At 43.3% G+C, this 25,171-nt stretch overlaps 2 protein-coding genes across 2 annotated transcripts in view; both read left to right on the top strand.

Moving 5' to 3' along the window:
- Positions 1–11,585, top strand: part of LOC117458003 (neuronal tyrosine-phosphorylated phosphoinositide-3-kinase adapter 1) — a 47,234-nt gene extending 35,649 nt beyond the window's left edge. Inside the window, exons 4-7 of the mRNA XM_034098240.2 lie at positions 250–2,031; positions 2,980–3,216; positions 8,386–8,492; positions 9,040–11,585. Of these exons, the coding sequence (XP_033954131.1) occupies positions 250–2,031; positions 2,980–3,216; positions 8,386–8,492; positions 9,040–9,462 (2,549 nt within the window). The 3' untranslated portion in view covers positions 9,463–11,585. The remainder of the gene's footprint in view (positions 1–249; positions 2,032–2,979; positions 3,217–8,385; positions 8,493–9,039) is intronic.
- Positions 11,586–12,540: 955 nt separating this feature from the next.
- atp1b2b (ATPase Na+/K+ transporting subunit beta 2b) lies at positions 12,541–23,837 on the top strand. Its single transcript, XM_034098370.2, has 7 exons — positions 12,541–12,944; positions 16,717–16,845; positions 16,939–17,046; positions 17,920–18,125; positions 19,021–19,080; positions 19,545–19,640; positions 20,193–23,837. Exons 1-7 carry the CDS (start codon positions 12,857–12,859, stop codon positions 20,355–20,357), a joined length of 852 nt encoding a protein of 283 aa, XP_033954261.1. The 5' UTR covers positions 12,541–12,856; the 3' UTR covers positions 20,358–23,837.
- The last annotated feature ends 1,334 nt before the right edge of the window (positions 23,838–25,171 follow it).

Below are 25,171 nucleotides of genomic sequence, written 5' to 3'. Positions count from 1 at the left end.
AAGTAAACATTGAAGACTGCTTTCTATTCCTCCATCTTGTGACTGTGTGACTCCCTCTCTTGGATATCAGCATGTGAAGGACACTGTTCAGGAACTAGTTGATGCTCTGTATGTGATGACTACTTCCATTCTTGCCAGGATAATAAATACATGCATCCTGATTATTGAAGCTCGAGCCGGTGACTAGTGATGTTTTTCTAACATAAATTATTCATTCTTAATGACCTGTATTTGTCTTTCCCCCTACAGCCATGAAGAAATCTGACTCTGGAGACATGGGAGGAAAGAAGGTGCCTCCTTTAAAACCCAAGAGAAGTCCCAGCACCCAGCTCACCTTCGACTCTCTTCCTCCACGTGTGCCTCATTCTGCCGCATCCTTACCTTTCCAGGCAGACTCTCAGATCCAGCCTGGAGACAGGGATACTGAGCCGGTGTATATCGAGATGGTGGGCCAGGTGTTCACCAGAGAGAGCCAGACGGCCACCCCCCACCCTGTCACCCCGGTGGCCACCACTCCTGACTCTGACTCGGACCAGAGTGAGGCCATTTATGAGGAGATGAAATACCCCCAGCACGAGGACAGACCCTCCCACAGACACCCCCCGTCCAAACATGAGAAAATGAAAAGCTCTAAACACTTCCATGTCACCCCTTCCTCCTCCAGCAGCTCCTCCTCTCTACCACGCCCTTCCTCTTCCTCTCCTTCCTACTCCAAACCCAAAGCCACCGTGTCCATCTCCCATTCGTCCCCTCTTCCCTCCTCTGCGTCCTCCACCCCCGTCCCCCAGGTCCTCTCCACCAGTCCTCACACTCCCCGAGCTCCCACTCCCTACCTGCTGCAAGGGAGTAAATCCGACAGCGAGTCCAACACAAAGATCCCGGCCCCTTTCCCAAATCTCCTCCAGCACCGACCCCCGCTGCTTGCCTTCCCTCAGCCAGCGGCAGCCTCCAGCGGGGTCGGGGTGCAACACAAATCGTCCTCTGCTAAAATGGGAACTCAAACATCCAGCGTGACGACCCAAGCCAGCTCCTCCTCGACTTCTTCTATTGTTCCCTCGTCGGGCTCCAAGGAGTCGTCGGGAAGAAGCGAATCGCAGCAGGACAAACACAGCAAGGACTCTCAGCTGGGACCGGCCCCCGGACTGAGAGCCAGGAGTCACTCCACACCCCTGCCTCCCTCCTCCAAGTCCACCTCCCCTTTCTCCCATCACCACCACCACCCTCACCATCGCCCTTCGCACTACCATCACTATCGCAAACCAGAGAGAGGAGATTCCCCCGCTCCGCTGAAGGGCAGCTCTCAGAGCCAGTCCACGGTCCAGACCCAGACCTCGAGTACAGGAAGGGAAGGCAAGTCTGTGAGCTTCCTGTTGAAATCTGACAAAGAAGGGAGGGACAAGGATAGGGATAGAGATAGAGATAGAGACAAAGATCGGGATAGGGACCGGGACAGGGATCGAGATAGAGATAGGGGTAGGGACAGGGACAGGGAAAGAGACAAGGAGAAAGACAGAGATAGGGATAAGGACAGAGAAAGAGATAGAGACAGGGATCGGGTTAGAGACAGAGATCGGGATAGAGACAGGGATCGGGATAGGGATGGAGGCCCATATTCGTTACCGATGGACCACACTATCTCCACGTCTCATAGCAGCTCCAGCTCCACCCCAAAGCCTCTGTCCTCGTCCAAGCGTTCGCACTCTCGCCCCCATCTTCGCTCTCACACTCCTCACGGCCTGCCAGCGTACAAGCCCCCCTCCTCAGACAGCCCTCTGCTGTGGACCTACCCCTCTGGTGGTTTCCGGAGACCACCGGCGTACGAGAGCCTGAGAGGAAGTTCTCACACGCCGTCTCTCCATCAGCCCTCCAGCCTCGAGGGGGCGTTCAAGAGCAACGGTGGCTCTTCGTCCCTCCATTCGAAGGTTGGCTTCATGCCCTGGGACAGCAGTGCCAGCTTGGCAGCAGATGAGGAATCGTACTGGCCTATGCAGAGGAAACTGTCCTTCAGCCATGGGAGCAGAGAGACAGAGAGTAAGTCAAGGTTCAAGGCTTTTATTGTCATGTGTACATAGCTACAGTGTAGATCAGGGGTGTCAAACTCAATCTCATCACGGCCACATCAGCATTATGGTTGAACTCAAAGGGCCGGTTGTAACTTTAAGACTATATAAAAATACATATACAAATATTTAATATAAAATAATGTTTTATATTACATGATTGCCTCTGCATTGGATTATTATCGAATAGGGTAATAACTTCATAATTAACTACGTCTGAAAGCAGAAGTCTAGGGCAAATAATTGCAAGTCTCTTCAGTGAAAATGTCACAAAATGATTTAAAAAGAAAAGCCAAATTCTGGAAAAACAAAAAGTGAAATTTTGGAGAGAAAAAAGTAACATTTTGAAAAAAAATAACATTTAAAAGAAAATCTACTTCTGAGAAAAAGACAAATTCTAAGAAAAACGGCATATTTTGAATAAAAAAAGTCAAATTCTGAAAAAAAAAATCTAATTTGAGATGCATTGTGGGACATGTAGTTTATGGGCAATGTGCTTCTGTAAAGTAGCATGTAACCTTATAATAAACATATTATATTCTTTGCAAGCTCTTATGGGGCCACATAAAATGAAGTCGCGGGCCGGATTTGGCCCCCGGGCCTTGAGTTTGACACCCCTGGTATAGATATATCAATGAAAATCTTAGGTCACAGGCTCATCCAACAATAAAACAGATAACATAGGATAGAAACAGTGCAAGGAGAGTCTATATACAAGTAATTGGAATATGACATACTGGGTTTATAAATTGTAAGTTGCAAACTTATGGATGTTCTTTCAAACGTTCAGGTGTTTAACAGTCTTATGGGAGGAGCCAAAGTCAGAGGTCATTTGGAGTTCAGATCCAGTATTGAGGCTTTTCAAAGGAGCTTAAATACTCCTTGAAATATTCCTTCTGTTTCCTCCCCAATGTCTCAGAGGATGAAGGTCGTGCGTGGAATGGCAGCGCTGATGCCCTCTTACGGATGGATAAAGAGGACATGTGCATAGGGTCTCGAGGAGGACACTCGGGCATCCCAGTGCACTTCAGCTCCAGCAGGGCGCACGCTCACAGCGAGTCTTTGGCTGGCATGGACAGCAGCTCGGGGTTCAGAGCGCTGCCCAGACTTGGCCTGCCTCTTCCCTGCCAGACTTTTCCTGCCTGTCGCAATGGAGGTAATTTAAAGGTCACCAAGTATGCAAAATCCTCTTCTTCATGTCTCTTCTCCATCAACATGTGTCCCCTCTTCTTCATGTCTCTTCTACATCAACATGTGTCCCCTCTTCTTCATGTCTCTTCTACATCAACATGTGTCCCCTCTTCCTCATGTCTCTTCTACATCAACATGTGTCCCCTCTTCTTCATGTCTCTTCTACATCAACATGTGTCCCCTCTTCTTCATGTCTCTTCTACATCAACATGTGTCCCCTCTTCTCCATGTCTCTTCTACATCAACATGTGTCCCCTCTTCTTCACGTCTCTTCTACATCAACATGTGTCCCCTCTTCTTCACGTCTCTTCTACATCAACATGTGGCCCCTCTTCTTCATGTCTTTTCTACATCAACATGTGTCCCCTCTTCTTCATGTCTCTTCTACATCAACATGTGTCCCCTCTTCTTCATGTCTCTTCTACATCAACATGTGTCCCCTCTTCTTCATGTCTCTTCTACATCAACATGTGTCCCCTCTTCTTCATGTCTCTTCTACATCAACATGTGTCCCCTCTTCTTCATGTCTCTTCTACATCAACATGTGTCCCCTCTTCTTCATGTCTCTTCTACATCAACATGTGTCCCCTCTTCTTCATGTCTCTTCTACATCAACATGTGTCCCCTCTTCTTCATGTCTCCTCTACATCAACATGTGTCCCCTCTTCTTCATGTCTCTTCTACATCAACATGCGTCCCCTCTTCTTCATGTCTCTTCTACATCAACATGCGTGCCCTCTTCTTCACGTCTCTTCTACATCAACATGCGTCCCCTCTTCTTCACGTCTCTTCTACATCAACATGCGTCCCCTCTTCTTCACGTCTCTTCTACATCAACATGCGTCCCCTCTTCTTCACGTCTCTTCTACATCAACATGCGTCCCCTCTTCTTCACGTCTCTTCTACATCAACATGTGTCCCCTCTTCTTCATGTCTCTTCTACATCAACATGTGTCCCCTCTTCTCCATGTCTCTTCTACATCAACATGTGTCCCCTCTTCTCCATGTCTCTTCTACATCAACATGTGTCCCCTCTTCTCCATGTCTCTTCTACATCAACATGTGTCCCCTCTTCTTCACGTCTCTTCTACATCAACATGTGTCCCCTCTTCTTCACGTCTTTTCTACATCAACATGTGTCCCCTCTTCTTCACGTCTCCTCTACATCAACATGTGGCCCCTCTTCTTCACGTCTTTTCTACATCAACATGTGTCCCCTCTTCTTCACGTCTCTTCTACATCAACATGTGTCCCCTCTTCTTCATGTCTCTTCTACATCAACATGTGTCCCCTCTTCTTCATGTCTCTTCTACATCAACATGTGTCCCCTCTTCTTCATGTCTCTTCTACATCAACATGTGTCCCCTCTTCTTCATGTCTCTTCTACATCAACATGTGTCCCCTCTTCTTCATGTCTCTTCTACATCAACATGTGTCCCCTCTTCTTCATGTCTCTTCTACATCAACATGTGTCCCCTCTTCTTCATGTCTCCTCTACATCAACATGTGTCCCCTCTTCTTCATGTCTCTTCTACATCAACATGCGTCCCCTCTTCTTCATGTCTCTTCTACATCAACATGCGTCCCCTCTTCTTCACGTCTCTTCTACATCAACATGTGTCCCCTCTTCTTCACGTCTCTTCTACATCAACATGTGTCCCCTCTTCTTCACGTCTCTTCTACATCAACATGTGTCCCCTCTTCTTCACGTCTCTTCTACATCAACATGTGTCCCCTCTTCTTCACGTCTCTTCTACATCAACATGTGTCCCCTCTTCTTCATGTCTCTTCTACATCAACATGTGTCCCCTCTTCTTCACGTCTCTTCTACATCAACATGTGTCCCCTCTTCTTCATGTCTCTTCTACATCAACATGTGTCCCCTCTTCTTCATGTCTCTTCTACATCAACATGTGTCCCCTCTTCTTCATGTCTCTTCTACATCAACATGTGTCCCCTCTTCTTCATGTCTCTTCTACATCAACATGTGTCCCCTCTTCTTCATGTCTCTTCTACATCAACATGTGTCCCCTCTTCTTCATGTCTCCTCTACATCAACATGTGTCCCCTCTTCTTCATGTCTCTTCTACATCAACATGCGTCCCCTCTTCTTCATGTCTCTTCTACATCAACATGCGTCCCCTCTTCTTCATGTCTCTTCTACATCAACATGCGTCCCCTCTTCTTCATGTCTCTTCTACATCAACATGCGTCCCCTCTTCTTCATGTCTCTTCTACATCAACATGCGTCCCCTCTTCTTCACGTCTCTTCTACATCAACATGTGTCCCCTCTTCTTCACGTCTCTTCTACATCAACATGTGTCCCCTCTTCTTCATGTCTCTTCTACATCAACATGTGTCCCCTCTTCTTCATGTCTCTTCTACATCAACATGTGTCCCCTCTTCTTCATGTCTCTTCTACATCAACATGTGTCCCCTCTTCTTCATGTCTCTTCTACATCAACATGTGTCCCCTCTTCTTCATGTCTCTTCTACATCAACATGTGTCCCCTCTTCTTCATGTCTCTTCTACATCAACATGTGTCCCCTCTTCTTCATGTCTCCTCTACATCAACATGTGTCCCCTCTTCTTCATGTCTCTTCTACATCAACATGCGTCCCCTCTTCTTCATGTCTCTTCTACATCAACATGCGTCCCCTCTTCTTCATGTCTCTTCTACATCAACATGCGTCCCCTCTTCTTCATGTCTCTTCTACATCAACATGCGTCCCCTCTTCTTCATGTCTCTTCTACATCAACATGCGTGCCCTCTTCTTCACGTCTCTTCTACATCAACATGCGTCCCCTCTTCTTCACGTCTCTTCTACATCAACATGTGTCCCCTCTTCTTCACGTCTCTTCTACATCAACATGTGTCCCCTCTTCTTCACGTCTCTTCTACATCAACATGTGTCCCCTCTTCTTCATGTCTCTTCTACATCAACATGTGTCCCCTCTTCTTCATGTCTCTTCTACATCAACATGTGTCCCCTCTTCTCCATGTCTCTTCTACATCAACATGTGTCCCCTCTTCTCCATGTCTCTTCTACATCAACATGTGTCCCCTCTTCTCCATGTCTCTTCTACATCAACATGTGTCCCCTCTTCTCCACGTCTCTTCTACATCAACATGTGTCCCCTCTTCTTCACGTCTTTTCTACATCAACATGTGTCCCCTCTTCTTCATGTCTCCTCTACATCAACATGTGTCCCCTCTTCTTCATGTCTCTTCTACATCAACATGTGTCCCCTCTTCTTCATGTCTCTTCTACATCAACATGTGTCCCCTCTTCTTCATGTCTCTTCTACATCAACATGTGTCCCCTCTTCTTCATGTCTCTTCTACATCAACATGTGTCCCCTCTTCTTCATGTCTCTTCTACATCAACATGTGTCCCCTCTTCTTCATGTCTCCTCTACATCAACATGTGTCCCCTCTTCTTCATGTCTCTTCTACATCAACATGCGTCCCCTCTTCTTCATGTCTCTTCTACATCAACATGCGTCCCCTCTTCTTCACGTCTCTTCTACATCAACATGTGTCCCCTCTTCTTCACGTCTCTTCTACATCAACATGTGTCCCCTCTTCTTCACGTCTCTTCTACATCAACATGTGTCCCCTCTTCTTCATGTCTCTTCTACATCAACATGTGTCCCCTCTTCTTCATGTCTCTTCTACATCAACATGTGTCCCCTCTTCTTCATGTCTCTTCTACATCAACATGTGTCCCCTCTTCTTCATGTCTCTTCTACATCAACATGTGTCCCCTCTTCTTCATGTCTCTTCTACATCAACATGTGTCCCCTCTTCTTCATGTCTCTTCTACATCAACATGTGTCCCCTCTTCTTCATGTCTCTTCTACATCAACATGTGTCCCCTCTTCTTCATGTCTCTTCTACATCAACATGTGTCCCCTCTGTGGAAAGAGACTCTGACATTTTCAGGAAAAAAGATTCTCGTGGAGATTGATCCCCCCCCCCCTTATCACCTGAATCTCCTCCTAGAGCACCATTGTGTTCTTTCTAACCAAATCTCTCTCAGAGGGGCGTGGGGAGGGGCTCCTTATTTTCATCTAAAGAGAATCAACACTTTTGAAACAGGGCTGAAACAGAGGGGATTATGGGTAATGCTGCAATGACCTGTTTGGTGTTTGGAGCTGCACACTTCAGAGACATGTTTGTATATATCTGAGAGCTGTAATATATTGATGAAAAACCGTATAAGGGGACCTTTAACTTAGTGTTTATAATCTTCTCGTCGTAGCCTCTACCCACACCATCCCGTTAGAGCGGAACTAGCAGTGGGTGAATATGGGGAATCTTCTGCTGGCTCTGATGCTGCTCAGCTCTTAAACTTGTGAGAATCAGAGAAGACCTTCCTCTCCTCCGACTAACAGCTCAATGCATCTTCTTGGACTGAAGTTAGCCTTGAAGCTTGTTTTCTCTTTGTCAGTCTATTTGCATTTCAACTCAAGGCCTTCCCTAGAAACAGAGAGGCGCTGCTAAAATTGAAAATCAGTGCAATACTTAACTTGAAGCATGCCAACATCTCTGCATACATACATGAATGACCCCCGGTCCCATTTAATAGAGTTTATAATGTACGGCACGACAAACCAGGTTGTTAAAAACACTTTATCATTAATTCAGTTTGGTATGGGCTAACGGGTTGTACAGATACCACCTGAAGATTAAAGGGAACTGGTCAGAGTGCAAACATCACCCAAGCTACCTGTAATCAACTTTATAACGGTATAACCTTTTTCCCTTGTGTTACATTTATTTTGTAACAGTGCAAATATATCTGTAGAAAACGGAAGCATCATCATATTCTGAATAACACACAATTATGGCAATTACAGATTAGCATCACTAAAATGTTTACATTTCATATAGCTGTAATAGAAATATGAGATATACAGAAAACAGAAATGTAGTAAACACATCTCTGTAATGTGCCTATTGTTCAACAGTATAAGGATAGTTTATACTTGTCTTGTTACTAAAGGAGCAAAATATCTGTCTCATGACACAGTTGCAGTTAGAATTTCACACCTCTACGTATTATAATGACAAGTTGTATTCCTGTTCTCATCAGCAGGCACACAGAGTAATGTTTGTTTCTTTGCAGAAGTGGGGCGGCTGGGCCGCTCCTCCTCTTCTGCCGGAGTGAGACAGGTGGGAGGAGGAGACGTCCAGAGACAGAGCAGCCTACCAGCTCGAGAAGCCCTGAATCAGGTTAATATACGACACCCAGCCGTATAAATAGACTATTCAATGTAACCGTGGTAGATTTGGGAGTGAACATTAATATTGGTCTCATTATTACTTCCCCTTCTGCTAGCGACAGTGCTCATGCAGATCTATTTATAGCTGCTAGATATGCCCACTGAGCAGAGTAAGGCTCAGGCCGGCCTCAGAACGATCAGAGCTGCAGCGGTATCTGACGCAGGCGGACATGTAGTCAGAAAATGGGAGAGAGTAGAGGATTCCAGAACATGCTGTACTGTGTGTTGGAGTGATGAGCTGCAGTCTTCCAGCAGCACATTGTGCCCAGATTCTAGCTGCATAGCAAGTGCTGACGCAGTTTGAGTGTGCTGCAGAGACGGTCTTCATGCGGCTGGCTGACCCGCCTTCACCCTGTGATAGATGAAGCAGCGCTGCATTCTCCTGGCTGTCCACAGGAACTGCAGTTGTAGTCAACATGTGCTAGGGTTGTCTGCAGTGAGCATGCATTTGTATTCATGAAATCCAACATAAATGCACTTGTTTCCAATTGATCCAGCTCCACGGCCTGGCCCAGCCTCAAGTGCCCTGCAGTCCGGGCGTGTCTCGGCAGCAGCAGCAGCTCCAGCTCCACCAGCAGCAGCTGCAATTGAAGCAGAAGCTCCAGCAGCTCCAGCAGCAGCACCACCTTCAGCTGCAGTTCCAGCAGCTCGCCCAGCTGGCTCAGGGACACCCTCCTGTGGGCGGGGGCTGCTCCACCTCCGCCTCGCAGAGCCAGAGAGACGGCAAGCTGCTGGAAGTCATTGAGCGGAAACGCTGCCTGTGCAAAGAGATCAAGGCCCACCGGCGCCCTGACAGAAGCCTGTGCAAGCAGGACAGCATGCCCATCCTCCCTAGCTGGAGACGGACACCTGAGCCCCGTAAGACTGGCACGCCGCCCTGCCAGAGGCCGCAGGCCGTAGTTTGGGACACGGCGATCTGAGGGGGTAGACAGGGCTGCTAGTACGGCTCTGAAGAGACTCGACACACACATGGGGTGAAGATGAGGAGCAGTTAATAAGAAAGGGTTTAGGATCAAGATAAGACTTGCTTTTATTGTGAGAGAAACTGAACAGTAACGCAGATTACTGGAAACTATGAACTCATGTGGGGGGGCAGAGGTGAGGAAATGAAGTATTACAATCAGACTAAATTCATCTCTTACCCGGGTGATGTGTACTTGCTCTGTGTCCTTGATGTGTTCTAATTGCCAATGCTTTGTTGCCACAAAACGCCAGTGTTATTGCCACAACATGAAGACGCCAATTCAATAATGGTTGGGATGTTTTCTTAGATTGGTGTCGCCAAATTTCCTGCTGACTACTTGAGACATAAATGAAAAATATATTTTCTCCAACACACAGTTGTCCAAACGTGCATAGAAACGGCTCTGTGGGCGAGAAAAGGCAAGACTCGTTGACAAGCTGTTGAAGTGTTTCTTGAAGTCGTGAATGCATTTGAGATGTATTGGTATCAATAGATTGTCATTGTGGATGCAAATAATCACCACGAGGAGTAAAAGCTACCTACTGTATCTGTTTGCATATTTGTAATGTAAATCTATTTACTTTCTCAACGTTTCTGCAATTTTATAGCAATATGCTCCAGATGCCGGAGCAACATAATTAAAAACTTGTCAACTAGCCTAACATACATATCTAAAGACTTGAAAAGTCGTATTTACTGTGTCATTCTCTGCATGTCACGACGATAGACATATAGTATTGTAAAAGACTATGTGTAGGGATGATCATGTCAGACTTTTACATACAGCAGATCTTCACTATGATAACATGTGGTTGTATAAAAAGATTAATATATATCGCCCGGGGTCGTTAGAGAGGGCGGAGCGACAGATGGCACAGACTGTGCGGTCCAGCCAAATATAGATACAGATCAATGATACAAAAAAACGTCATCCCTCATGCTTATCCACAGTTGCACATTAGTGATTGTTCCACCACGCAGCACTGACACCCATTTACACTGACTGTACGCTACGGTGCAACTGATAAGACTGTGACTATTGATCACCTCAAACAGAATGCTGGAACAATCTGCACAAAACATGGTATCCGCTTAGGAGAAATTAAACCCTAATGTAATGTAAATAGATATGTACAACTGTATTGAAAATGTAGCAATTATTTCCATTTTCATACTTGTAATCAATACATATTATGTAGCATATACTGTATAAACATAACTTTGTTCACTTGTTTTTTTCTAAAAGAATTAAGTACTTTATCTGCTGCAGCCAGTCCATGCATTACCTATAGTTCTACTCCTAATAAACAGTAAGCCCTCTAAAGAAAGGCACAGTCCAACAGTTGTTTATTTAAATGTATGCAAGACTCCCTTTAAGATGTGTTTTATTTACAACCTTTTTTTCTACATCCACTTTCATTTGTGTACAGATTTCAACGGCTCGATGTCTGGACATTTTGAATACTTTGCTGCTATCTTGAACGACTGGTGTTCATTCAACAGAAACATTATTTATATCGTGCTTATTGTTACATATTTGTTTTTATTTCTGAAAGCCACGTGAACTGAAGTTTGTACCTTGAAGAGTGAGCCCTTCTGTAATAGTATAAGGCACTTGAATGTCTCTTGGTTGTTGTCGTTTTTATGATAGTTAGCACCAAGCTGTACAGTTACAGTGCACCCCGTGAAAAGAAGACCTATCTAAATGTTTGAGAGTCACTGCTTGGCCTTTTTGTTTGATTTCCCACCTGCTCGTGTTTGAGGGTCCAGGTTTTTCAAGCTTTTACTGAGTCCATTTTTTAAACAAACACAAGTGCGGTAGAAGGAAATGGGCAAGTGCAATGCATGCAGAGATTCCTTACACTGAACATGTCCCGATGATACTGACTATATTATGTGCCCAACTTAATTCCAGATACCAAGTAAATCACCTTCTCACAGACTGACATGGAACCCTAGGTATCATTTCCAAAAATAGTTTACAGAAACTGTTGGTTTTGTGTGTCTTCTAAAACAGTGGCCATTATACGAGTGCCATCCTATATTGATATGGTAAGATACGGTGTACCTTGGAAATCACTGTAGTGCTATATTTGCATTGATATTGTCATTAAAATAAATTTTATATAATGAACTTTACACAACAAACAGGATCTGTGCATGTTTTCATGCCTCGTGGTGTTTCACAGTGGCGATGTTGGGGAAGTGGACATTATGTTCCCACTGCACTTCTGCAGCTGGTGTTGCATCTCCCTCTGTGTCCATGTGGGGGCGCTGTAGTCACTCTACCCTACTTTTAGCCGGCTCATGCATAATCTGCTGCAAGATAGCACTCAGAAACAGATGCTGCATACCATCCGTCAAATGTTAACCAACCTCTGTAGTTTTTTAAATGGCATACTAAGGATGTAATGTGTTATTATAATGCAAAGTGAGGTTGAATGCAACTCTTATACATGTAGCTTTAAGTATGCAGTTAATGCTAACATGTAGCCTTGCTGCATAGGCTATGTGAAGGCATTTTACCGTCATTATTTCACTATCAGGAGTTTTTTTAAAAGCTACTCAAAATCCAATATTGAGGTACAGTTTGCATTATATATAATTATCTTTCAAAGCTTATTTCTCACAAATTGTGAGTGAACGAAAGAAACCCCTCTGGCAGGCTGCTATGAAATCTGACCCATGCTAGATGTGGTAATATGACATAATGAATAGAGTCCTTGTTTGACAACAATGCAACAATAGGGAATTCAATGTATCATGGACACTTCAGAGTCCTTTGGGGAACATCCTAAGGATGTGGGTTTTTATCTTCGGGGCATGACGATGGAGGCCTCACATCCAATAAACGGATGCCTTCAGACACCACGCGATGGGCTCTGACCGGTTGTCTGTCATGCTTCGGGCCTGCGAGGGGGGGTCGGCTGTTCAGGGCAGATGATTGGTCAGGGAGGAGGAGGGGGAGGGGGCAGATCTGCCGGTGGGGGGGATGGAGAGGGTGGGGGTGCTGTAGAAAGAGGCGGAGGGAGAGCTTTACCGCAGTATCACTAGATTTCTGCACCACTCATCAAAACTCTGCGGCATGCAGACAAGAGCTGGGGGGGAGGGCATATTATAGGTCTGTGCTGGAGTGTATAGGACCGCTTTCTCTTTCTGTTACCATCCACCTTTCTGTTCTCAGATAGACCACAGTAGCGTGTTTGCCTTGATTTCCATTCATCTCGTGCGCTGTCTAATTGCTTCTCATATAGCCTCGGTGCTTCTCTGCTTCATTGCTAACAACCCGCCGCTTTATTGCATTAGGCCGCGTTTATTTACAGCTTTGGGATCCACACTTGTATGACAAAATGGCAAAGGATGGAGACAACGGGTGGAAGGAGTATGTATGGAACCCGAGGACGAGGGAGTTCCTGGGCAGGACGGCCAGCAGCTGGGGTGAGTACTGTCCGGTTCAGCAATGCAACAAACACGGTCCCTGGGCTCCGTAACAGTTCTTAGTCAGAGTCTCTAAAGCCTTTCCTTAAGCCACAACAGGGGACTCCTTCACAAATGAAAGTGTGTTACTGTAATATCATTTCAACCAAGTTATTTCCCCCCAAGAGAATGAGTTGTCTGTCGCTGTCCACTGATGCCTGGTGCTGGATTTGAATGCGGCAGGAAAAACACCTTCCTGACTGGCTTCTGGCTTTATTTATTAATTTATGGCACAGCTTTCACTGCGCAATGCGCCCAACATAGGGGTGGGGAGGCATATGTACTTATTTCACATTTTGAGTTAGCCAGATGACTGCAGCACTGCTGAAACAGGTCCCACTCTGTTGCAAAGTGCACACCATCAGCTGCTTCTCTCTTAGGAAGCAACACGAGAGCCTTAGCCAGCTTTATTGTGAATTCTGCTGCGGGTAATACTTTCTCTCACAGGGAGATGCTGAAGTTAAAAAAGGTTTGCCCGCCTGCAGTTTTATCTAATGAGCCTTCAACATGATGTCATTCATTTTTCAGGCTTCCCCCCCCCCTCAGTGATTTTGAAAGGAAGATCCGACACCCTGCCACACTCACTGTCCTCCTTTCTGACACAAGCAGCCTGCATCTTTTTCACAGATTCATGAAACGATAGGGCGCATATGGCTCAGTTCTAATGACATTGGAGCGTTTTAATCTGGGTAAAGCCGAGGGCCAAAAGCTATTTGTATCACCTCCAGGCCGGCCCCTCCCAGTGACTGTAAATCAGGGAGGAATTTAATCCTAATCTAATGACTTCATTGGCTGATGGGGAGGGTATCAATTCACGGGGTAGGATAGCAAAGTAAACCACTTTCAGGAATTTAAATCATTTTTCATATTAACACGGGGACTCAACCGCACTTTAGTTTAGTGCTTGTGGTGGGAATAAAGTGATTTTACTCGCAGCGGTATTCTGGTTGTGAGTGGACATTGTGCGTTGCTTGTGTTAGGAATCACCGGCTGTAGCTTCCTCTGCTGAAATCCTCCCGCAGTGTACAGCTTAATCCAGCTCAGTGCGTCCCAGGTGCATTGAGGTCTGGTGGCCTTTTTAAGCTGTGCTCTCTAAGGCTTGTTAATTAGGCTATTCCTGTAATCAGCCACTACTTGTGCGAAACTTGGCATTCCGCCCTTCCTCATTCTCTTTACGGTTACTGTACCTACACTTTTCTAACTTCATTGCAGCCAATATATCAAATGTACATCGACTTTTCTCAACACGCATTGAGAAAATAGGCAAGATAACACTAGCCAGGTTGCCAGTCTCTTTTAAAAGGCAAACGTGTTGTTCCCACTCGTAATTATATGCAGTATAATGTACGTGCAGACCATCAGATCAAAGGCTCCTTTGAGGATGAAACACAGATTTGTGTCCTGCTTTGTGTAACGAGATGTAATCATATGCTAAATATTGCTAAAACTGTGCACTCCTGCATTTAGATATTACACCGCCACTAGCTGACATTAGGCACACATGGCTGCTTTTATTTAAAACAGGACTAATGAAGTGTTCTTCCAGAAACAACCCAAAGGCTTTCACTGTAGGAGCCTTGACGGAGCCTTATGGGAAACAGAGCCATGGTGCTGTGTAAGATGGCTGACCGTACAAGATTATAAAAAGATTGACATTAAAAGATCCACTGCGCTAAGCTATTCATTCCATCTATTCCAGAGCATTTCATTGATCTGTTTGATCACCAATTTACAAAGCTGTGGGCCTCTAATTAATTCTGAAAGGAAAGAGACACCTCCCATTACTGCTGAATAAAGGACAGGCTGCTGAGCCACCCGGCCCGGCGTTTTGTTCTTTGCTTTCAACTGCCGTCCGCAAACACAACCGGGGTGAAAGAGAGATGCTTCAGCGTCCATCATCACTGGGACTGAGAGAACACAACACCCTCTTTGCCAGGGGGAAAGCCTGCACGATGACCCCCATTTGCACGCCTGCGCATCCACTCTCCCCCGGGTGGAGTCATATTCACAGTTCGCACAGCATCCCCCCTGGATGACACTTTGTTTTGTCACGTCGTAGCTCTGATGCTACTCTCTCTCCCCGCAGTAGTGCCTCAGGCTTGGTCCGGGGCCTCTGTCTATTTGTAATGACTCCGCTTGGATCTTTTCCATGTGACAGACGGGAAGGCTCACTCTCGCCTCTTCTTTTACTTTCAATTCGAGTAATTCCAGGAACAATTGGATAGCAAAACACACACACACACACTAGCTGTAAATCATCCTCTGTAATGCCCCCCGTGGAGCAGCTTCCACCTTGACATTTTGTTCTGGATTCCTGTGAGCCCGGCTGCTTGGGAGGCAGATGCTGACAGGCAGTGAGCTCCACGCTGGGGGCCGTCCAGCAGAGGCTCCGGGGTGGAGAACACAACGCAGGGCCTCAGGTGTCGATGCTTAAAAAACGAAGGATGTGTCATAGAGAAAAGAGCTATTTATGTTTCCCTGCTCTCTGTGCGGACCGAAATGCCTGAGGTGGGAGCACGCAGCTGCTTCAAACGTATTTCCATGAAGGAAACAGCACATCCATCGAGGAGTCATCGAACGATACACCATTTACAGAGTGTGGAAATGTCAATTTCATGTTTTCGACAAGTCATTTAAGCCTTACTATTCAGAACAATAATACGCTTTGTCTTTCAATGAGAAAAAGCATCATGCAAATAGAATAAAAAAGGGGTTTTGGACTGTCACTTGGATCAAACAGGCGATCAAGAAATGTCACCTGATGAATAATCAGAAAGGATAAGACAGATAAATAAAAGATGAGAAAAACAATGATTAGTGGCAGCCCTACTTTCGTTCTATTGTAACATTATCTCTATAGGCGTCTTACATGAAATAGGCCCGAGGCTATGATGGCATGTAATCTCCTGACCCTGTGGACCGGTCTCCAGGGGGTCCTTGTCCTCCTCCTCCTGTATCCCCCTCTGTCATCACACCACCCCCTCCTCGTGGACAGGGAAACTCTATAATGAAATCGATCAGAGAGCAGCCTTTTCATCTTGCTTTAATGGACGCACATATGTGAGGAAAGCAACCCAGAGATTGTGTTTTCACCAATTAAATGACTCCATTCATGCCAATGTTCCACCATTAATGTCCCTTTAAGCACCTAAAGGACTCATGTGTGAGTGGGATAGAGAGAGACAGATGGAACGAAGCGATGCCGGTTTAATGAGGATTAACTTGCCTCCTGTGACCATTAGTTGTCAGAAAGTGACCACACAGACACAACGCAGAGGCAACATTTAATTAAAATCTACTCATATGTAAGATTAGTCTTAGTCCGTGTGGTATTATGAATGAATGATCAGATGCTCTGCAGTTGCCAATGTCGAATGTAGATTTTCCTCCTTAAATGAAATCGAAACCCTCTCACTGTAATGCACCGCCACCTGCACAGCAAGGGCGAGGAAGATACAGCAGTTACTGTCACAGATTGAATAGTCATCGTCTTTTATTCCATAATGCATACTAAAACATGAACGGCTTGGTCTTCATGTAGCTGAAGACTCTTTACAACTTACATTACAAACAATATTACATTATATTTAGACATGGTGCAATTGCTCAATTATCTAACAATTAAATTCCTCCTGAAAATGAAAAAATGTACAGAAAAAAACAATGTACATGATTTAATGAAATGGTTGTCTCATACGACTAATACAACTCTCATTTCTCTCTTTGTCTGCAGGTCTTATTCTTCTCTTCTATTTAGTTTTCTACATCTTCCTGGCCGGCATGTTTTGCCTCACCATGTACGTCATGCTGCAGACTTTGGATGACCACAAGCCGAAATGGCAGGACAGGCTCTCCACGCCAGGTGCGCTAAACTAATGATCATGTCCTGATCCTCCTTTTGCGATCACAGTCCAGTGTCTCCGTGTCCTGACCCCATCACCTCTGTCTCTCACAGGTATGGTGATTAGACCCAAAGGAGATGAGTACTACCAGATCACCTACAACACCCAGAAAACCGAGAGCTGGGACATGTACGCTCAGACTTTGGACAAGTTCTTGTCACGTAAGTCTGGCCTCTTCACCTCTAAAAGCTTACTGTGGATTATCCAGCTATCTCGCATGAATTGTATTTTACCCGATAAGAGATTATTCCTTTAAAGTGGGTTGGAGATTGCTTTTGGTTTTAGTCAGTGGTTGAAGTACTCTACATATTTATCATTGCAGACTGAAACCCCACTGTTCCACTTGTGCCTTGGCCATTACAAAATAAATAAAATATCACTTAAAGAGTTTAGCCCATTTGAAACTAATGCACCAGCACTAACATTGAGTTGTTGAGTGAATTTCAAATGCACATGCACTTTTCTTGTTGTTATGATCTTTAGGCTTTATTGCACTTATTGTAAGTGCACTTATTGTAAGTGGCTTCGGATACAAGCAGTGTAAAAATACTCAAGTACAGGTCAAAGTACTGCATTAAGAATGGTACATAAGTACAAGTATTTAAGTATAATTGTCAAAATGTACTGAAAGTAATAGCAGAAAAAAACATTGAGGTAGTTAAAAGGGTAAGCAACACATCTGAGGAGCTGGAACTGTAACATGTCTTCATAGTCTTTGTTTTTGGTTAATTTCCATCAAAACATCATTTGTTTAAAGTTGTATGTTGTGCAAATCTAAATCTATGAAGTAATAACGCTTCAAAGTAAATGTAATGAGGTAACAATTACGATATTTCCCGTTGAACGGTAGTGGAAAATAACTATAAAGCGGCACAGAACGTGAACAGTAAATTAGCTCATAATGCTATATAGTTAGCACTTCCGGTGTTTCCATAGAAACACAACGTCCGCGCAGATAAAAGGGTCCGCGTATCGTTTGAATGCAGTTTACACACAGAATAACTCTCCCCCCCCCCCCCCCCGCTGCCTTACAGCCTACAACAACACGGCCCAAGTGGAGAAGAACAACGTGTGCAAACCGGACGAGTACTTCCAGCAGGAGGATAGCGGCGAAGTGAAGAACAACCCCAAACGCTCGTGTCAGTTTAACCGCACTATCCTCGATGAGTGCTCTGGAATCACCGACCGTTACTATGGATACCTGGATGGCAAGCCGTGCATCATCATCAAGCTAAACCGGGTAAGAAGGAGGGCAGGAGGGGGGAGGGGTGCTGTTGCTAGGAGACATGGAGGCAGTGATAATGAAACTGGTTTGATAAAAATAGGGCAGAAAGGCGAGCCCAGTAAGAACAAAGAAAGCCAGTATTAAGATTAGTGGAGATTAATCCACCCATCCATGATGTCATCAAATTCAATCCTATGGAGGAATAGTGTTTTGTGACAGATGTGACCTTTTAAAATAAAGCAAATAAACAATAATATAGACATTATGAAGTTAGTGTAAAATTGTTCAATAAAAGTTATATTTGAATGATTTAATAATCGTTTATTTTTCATGCATTCATTTGAGAAAAGGCCGTATTTATGGAGATTTCTTGCTTTTTTTTAAATAACACAAACTGAAATTGACATTTAAGCTTTTTTTTAAACGAAAAATAATCTGCAAATATTTTGATGATTAATCGTTCATATTTCATGCACAAATCTCAATTTGTAATCCTTTTGCTTTGGATTTAAGGAATAATAACAAAGTCCGTGGACGATAAAGTAAATACATAAAAAGCAGTAAAATGCTGTTTTTCTCCCTCTCAATATGGACATTTCTTAATTAAAAAAAAAAAAATAATTGAAAAGTTGATATCTGGGTATTTGGAAGACATTTAAAGAGATCACTTTAGATTTTCAGACTGCACTGGCATTTTCACCAATTTTCTCAGATTGACCAAACTAGTAATCCTGTCAATAATGAGCAGATACATTAATAATGAAAATACTAATTAGTTACAGCCATATCGATTATAGTCATTGGTTATTGCACTTACCTTTTATTTCTGGCAATTGGAACGTGATTGTGTGTTTAAGTGAGAGCGCATTGCAGACGGTGTTGGAGACTTCTTGTGTTTCTGTCTCTCCAGGTGATCGGGATGCTGCCAGGAAAAGATGGACAGGCTCCATTTGTCACCTGTGGCGCAAAGGTAATCCCTTTTTAGTCCTTCCACAATGAAAGGCTTCACATTTGGATTTCAGCCCAGTCGTGGCTATTGTCCCTCCCTCTCATCTGCAATATGCCACCAATCACTCATCATCTCCATTCCCTTTAATGTCCTGTATCATTTCAACTATCATACCTGTACTGCATGCCATTTTGTCATTCACACCACTTGTGCATGTTCCTCCTCTCTTTTCCATTAATGTGCTCACTCTCAGAGATACAAAATTGGCAAAAATGAATGGGTAAGGACGGGATGTGACCTCGAGTATAGATTTTACATTAAAACATTAATAGTAGTAGCGAAGATGCTAGATGTGTGTATATCAAGATAATGTGTTTGCTTTAGATTTACAGAAGGATAAAGATTCGGCTCACCTTTTCCTCTCCTAATTATATGTTGTGATGCATGAAGTGGCTGCATCTCATGACGGTGTTTCACCCCCACAGAAAGAAGACACTGAAAAGATTGGCGAGTTGCAGTACTTCCCTCCTAATGGCACGTTCAACCTTATGTACTACCCTTACTATGGCAAGAAAGCTCAGGTAAGATCACGTCAGAAATCCATGCATGGTACATTTTGCCCAGGGTTGGTAGGGTTACTTTAAAAATGTATTCTGTAACACTTACTAGTTGTATTACTTCAATATCAAATGTAACGCAACAGCAGAACAATGTGACCTTAGAAAAGAAGAAACCAAGATATTTAGAATAAAAAACGTGTATTTATAGGAAAACCTGTCTTTCATGAAGCAAATACAATCTGAGCTGACTCACAGACACTATTTTATGAACATATAGGTTCAACTATTGAATACAACAAAATAAAATTGAACCAAAGAAAGTGAAAAGCAGATTCAGGCAGTCGGCGTATAGATTCACACTTAAAGAATTAGCCTACAAAACAGTACAGCTTACAAACAATATTGGGTAAGGGGGAACACTTACTTTTTGTCGTATCCTGATGACGTAATCCCGTTACATGCACTCCGTTACTCCCCGAGCCTTCTTTACCGTGGCTGTCATCTCCAGCTGGCTCATTAGCGATGAATCAGACATCCAGTGTTTAAAGACGCCCCTTGGCTCTGTGTCTGCAGGTAAACTACTCCCAGCCTTTAGTTGCCGTCAAGTTCCTCAACATCACTACCAATGAAGACGTCAACATCGAGTGCAGGATCAACGCCAACAACATTCCCACTGGAAGTGAAAGAGACAAGTGGGCCGGAAGAGTGTCTTTCAAGCTGAGGATCAACACTGTATAGGTTGACCTTTTTGTTGTTTCTCTCCTGAAAAACCACTTTCTTCATTTTCTGCAACATTGCACATACACAGAAACAAATCTCAGTATTCACACCCTTTGTAGAATTTGTTTACAACCCCTTCCTCCCCAAAAACAACTTCTGGGCGGGGAAATTGTTTGTCCAGTTTTGTGATGAGATGGGGCGAGAATAAAAGGGTGGTAATCCTGTCATTATTTCTGTCTGTGAGCTTTGGGATGAATTCTTTTCTGTAAATTAGTTTGAGGTGACGTCTATTTATACTGCATGACAAACTAGGGGATGTAAAGAGTGTGAACATGTGTTTTCAAAGTTTGCAAAGGATCAGCAACATTAACACTTTACTGCTGCCCCCCTCCTGCTGCCTCCTTATAGAGTACCCCTCTATATACCAATATACACAAATTACAATACAAAATGTGTATATCTACAGTATTTATACGGTATCATAACCTTATATTAGTATGTCTATTTTGTTGCACTTAAAAGAAGAATCCAACAGACCACGCGTATATCGGGTGGATGCAGAGATGAAGCCATTTTGCATGTGTGTATTGTCTTAAGTGTGCTACGAGGGCAGGAGGCCCCTACGTCTCACCACCTCTCTGCTAAGTGTGAACTAAGGTTAAAAAACAAACACCAACCACCAGGAGGGGCCACACTGTAATCTACTAAACCCTTACACACAGCAAGTGTGTGTTTCGCTAACACCATACTGTAAGATACGCATCTCCAACATAAAAAGAAATGGAGTTACAGGAGAGGTTAAAACCTTTAAGAGTGCGTGCGTGCGTTTGTGCATGTGTGTGTGTGTGTGTGTGTGTGTGTGTGTGTGTGTGTGTGTGTGTGTGTGTGTGTGTGTGTGTGTGTGTGTGTGTGTGTGTGTGTGTGTGTGTGTGTGTGTGTGTGTGTGTGTGTGTGTGTGTGTGTGTGTGTGTGTGTGTGTGTGTGTGTGTGTGCTCCATTCACGGGTCCCATTTCATACTGTAGGTCGGGAAGTTGCATGCAATGTGCAATATTCATTAAGTGGCATACATTATGAATGCTTGAGTCCATTCTACGGATGAGAGGACTTCCATTGAATGATCATTATTTTGGATCATTTGATATTCACACTGGTTGTTTGACCTTTCCGAAACAGGAGTGTGTTCACGTTTGTGTCGCTTGGAGCGTTCATATTAACCACGAAAGGAGACATCAATGTTTCACATGTCTTACAGCATCCTCGTAGTTTGAGAAAACTAACAATCCCTCCGATCCGCCCACCTGAATATCAAATGGAATCACATCAACACATTCCTTTATCCTCATTTTATTCCTAAAGCTAAACCAAGAGCCATTTTATTGTGTCTCTATTTTCAATTTGAATATTTAGAAAGGTCTTTTTTTTGTGCGTGTCTTGCATCTATTTCATATGTATCAGAAATAGATGCGATTGTCATATTTTGTATTGATTTACACTGCAAGTGTGCTTTGACTTCATTGTTGTACAGTTTTGGAGGATGTAGAAGTTTGTGTTTTGTTCCCTTTTTTCTTTCAATTACACCCATTATCATCCTCTAAAATATCATCCAGGGTATCGAAATGTATAGTTTACAAATTCCGTTATTGGTGACTAGAGTCTTGAATAATATGTGAGTTGGTAGTTTTGTTTTTTAGTCCTGTAGGGAAATGGACATACTGGAGATCTCCTTCCTAGAGGGGGATACTTTTTCATTTTATCTGTCCCCCCCCCCCCCCTGCTGTATGAATCAGTCTGACGGCATAATGACAACTCGACGACCAGTTTATTAACCACCATGTTGGAAAAGCATAGATGAAGCCTGAATACGGTGCTGTTTACTCGACGTGCATTCATTCAGTGTGCGGTAAAGGCTACTGTAAGAGACACCTGCACATGTTGGCGGGCTAAATCTGTGCAGTCACTTTAATTTGGCTACAGATTGCAGCAATCCGGCAAATGTGGAACAGGCATCTGTTCACTCACATTAAGGCCTGGCTCCACTCCACCATTCCTCTCAGAGCAATGTGTTCCACTCGTGAATATCTCTGGACTCATTATATAAAAGACACAGATCTGCTATTGTCTGAAAGGTTATTTATAATGAGGGGTGTGCACCAACACCCAGCTGAGGCTCTCTTTTCTCTGACTGTCCACTGACATGATGTAGTTCTCCTCTGGCATTCCTGCTACACTTACTTAATTTCACTGTAATCTCTTAATCTGGTGAGATAATCCGGAGCAGGCACGCTCAATTTCTTTACCCTACTTTGTCGCTCCTCCCCCTCATGTTAAAGGATTCTGCAACATTTTGTGTCAATTCAATCTCTATTTTACCCCCAATCATTCTTAAATTCATCAAAAATAAATGCGTCATTGCTGATTTGGACATCGTGTTTTTACTCATGTGCATGTGAAGATTAGCTCTTCAACCAAAGATCCTCATCAAAATTTGATTTATTTGCAATCACACATCCTCTGCAGAGATAGGGGTTCAGGTGGAGGGAATAACACCCCGTGTAATATAAGAAAGGCCTGCTCTTATATAATTATATTAATAATAATAATAGTAATATGCACCAAAGCAACGTGTCTCACTGCAACATAACAGTGCCTCCTGGTGGACAGACAGTGAAGTCCCCCGGTGTCACCGAATGTTATTTCCTGTTATCTCCTTGTATGTTTCTTTTCTTCCTCTGTGATCATTTGGAGATAATTTGGAGCTCAAAAAGCAATATTTATTTCTTGTGCAGATGTATTTAGTAGAAAGGCTCATAAAAAGCGAAGAAGAAGAATGGGATGTTGCAGTCAGGCACTTTTGCCAGCATGAAGTATGGTGATGGAATATTACAAACAAAGTGTTGTTTTATTTATAAGAAAAGAGTATTTTTATTGCTATTTTGTTGTAAAGAGGAGAGAATGTATTAACTTGGATTGTATCATGTCGTGGGAGCTATACCTGATAGGTGTTTAGCATTGAATTCAACGAACGGGGAAATGTTAACAGCTTGGATGGAAAAGTGTTTTTAATATAGGAAAATGTTTGGTCATGGCTCGAGTCCTTTCTAAATTAAATTGAGATCATTGTTTGCAAATGGAAGTTTTCTGAAACTAAGTGTTCAGACATTAAAGGGAAAACATCAGAAAAGCCTTCAGAGAACTTTCAAGTGCAAACCAGAAACTCTTCAGAACAAAACTGCAACCCGGTCCAACGCAAATGTCAGAGAGAATCAACTACTTTCAAACAACTCCCCCTCCCCGCTTCCCGAACCCCTCGTCTTAAATCGTACTTTTGCCTAAGACTGTGGTGTAGGTATTTCATGAAATTTGTCGAGACACTCTCGCCCCAAAAAGGATGATAATTATATTCTGGATCTTTATGTTTTGCTCTTACTGTATGTACATTTTTGCTCATGTTTACTGCAAACCAAGATAGAGAAATAAATAAATGTCATTTAAGGGAACTCTGACTCACCCTTTATTTCTCCTGCCTGTCATCTTTGGTGTCTTATGGATGAGTGAAGGGATTTATAATTCAAAGACAGATGCAGAGATGGTAATGTGCATCCTTTCATTGTGGTTTATGAGTCAAATGATGGGTGTTGCAATCAACTGGTACTGACGAAAACCATGATATTTAAAAAATGTAATCTTAAAATACTACTTTTCAAATATTCCAGCGCCTCTTTTGCACAGATACATTACATGTCACAGATACAGTTAAAGTCTCCGCACACTCGTTTGAAGTCAAATGCATTTACAAGCATTTTACCAAAACGCACAATAGACAAAGTTTAATACGGTCAGAGAGATATCATTTTTATCGCAACAAATCGTGAATTATTTTTACAATAACGTTGTAGTGAAAATCTGATGTTGAGTCAGGTCACATTTAGTACGGCAGTAAGGTGGACAGAAAAGGAAGCTAGTCAATGTCAAAAGCAGCGTCAGGTAATCTAAAGTAATCTCATTCTCTGTAATCCTCGGCCTACAGCACCACTGAACTCCTGAGTTTAACTCTCACACTGACACATGCTATCTGTGTGAGTAACAGAGGTGTGAAGTAACTAAGTACATTTACTCAAGTACTGTACTTCAGTACACTTTTGAGGTGCTGGAGTATTTCTACGTTATGCTACTTTGTACTTTTACTCCACTACATTTATTTAATACCTTGAGTTACTTTACAGATCTGGATGAATGGTGTGAAATATAATTAACTCTTAAATCAGACTTTAGTTCCACCTGGAGTACATTCACAAGCTACCCTGCAGTATACAAAGTCATTCAAACTAGCTGCACCTTTACCAGCTTTGAGAACACTTTACTGATCAATCATTATAAAACATATCATATATTATTCTGAAAAGGAACAATCTGCACAATCACTACTTTTACTTTTGGTACTTTAAGTATATTAAAAACTGGGGAATACATATACATATAATTGATTCAGCCAGACTTTGTTTTTATGTTGTTTCTTAACACTTTCTGTTATTTGTTTTGGTAACATAATGTTTTTCATTAACTTACTGACAATTTTCTTTAATTCAATTATTGAAAAAAATATCAAAATATCACTATCATAGATTACTCTTTGTGAGGGGGGGGCTCAGAGGGGTCAAAGGTAAGTGTTACAGGGGCACCCCCCCCCCCCCCCCCCCCCTAGAACAGCCCCTGAGAGGTGTTAGAGTACGTAGTGGAAATGTCATCCTCCTAACACATCACAGGTCAACGATCACAGATTGAAGTCAAACTCAGACGTGTGAGTTCAGTTTTAGATTGGGCTGTTCTTTCT

This window comes from Pseudochaenichthys georgianus, chromosome 14 (assembly GCF_902827115.2).
Source record: "Pseudochaenichthys georgianus chromosome 14, fPseGeo1.2, whole genome shotgun sequence".
Taxonomy (NCBI): Eukaryota; Metazoa; Chordata; class Actinopteri; order Perciformes; family Channichthyidae; genus Pseudochaenichthys; species Pseudochaenichthys georgianus.
The sequence above is the reverse complement of the archived record's forward strand: the minus strand, read 5'-3'. Positions and strand labels throughout refer to the sequence as shown.

Bases quoted from the DNA above. Each gene is read 5' to 3' on its own strand.
- atp1b2b (XM_034098370.2), top strand. From the start codon at position 12,857: ATGGCAAAGGATGGAGACAACGGGTGGAAGGAGTATGTATGGAACCCG. The intron at 17,047-17,919 runs GTAAGTCTGGCC...GCTGCCTTACAG, and splicing joins TTTGGACAAGTTCTTGTCAC to CCTACAACAACACGGCCCAA. The intron at 18,126-19,020 runs GTAAGAAGGAGG...CTGTCTCTCCAG, and splicing joins TCATCATCAAGCTAAACCGG to GTGATCGGGATGCTGCCAGG.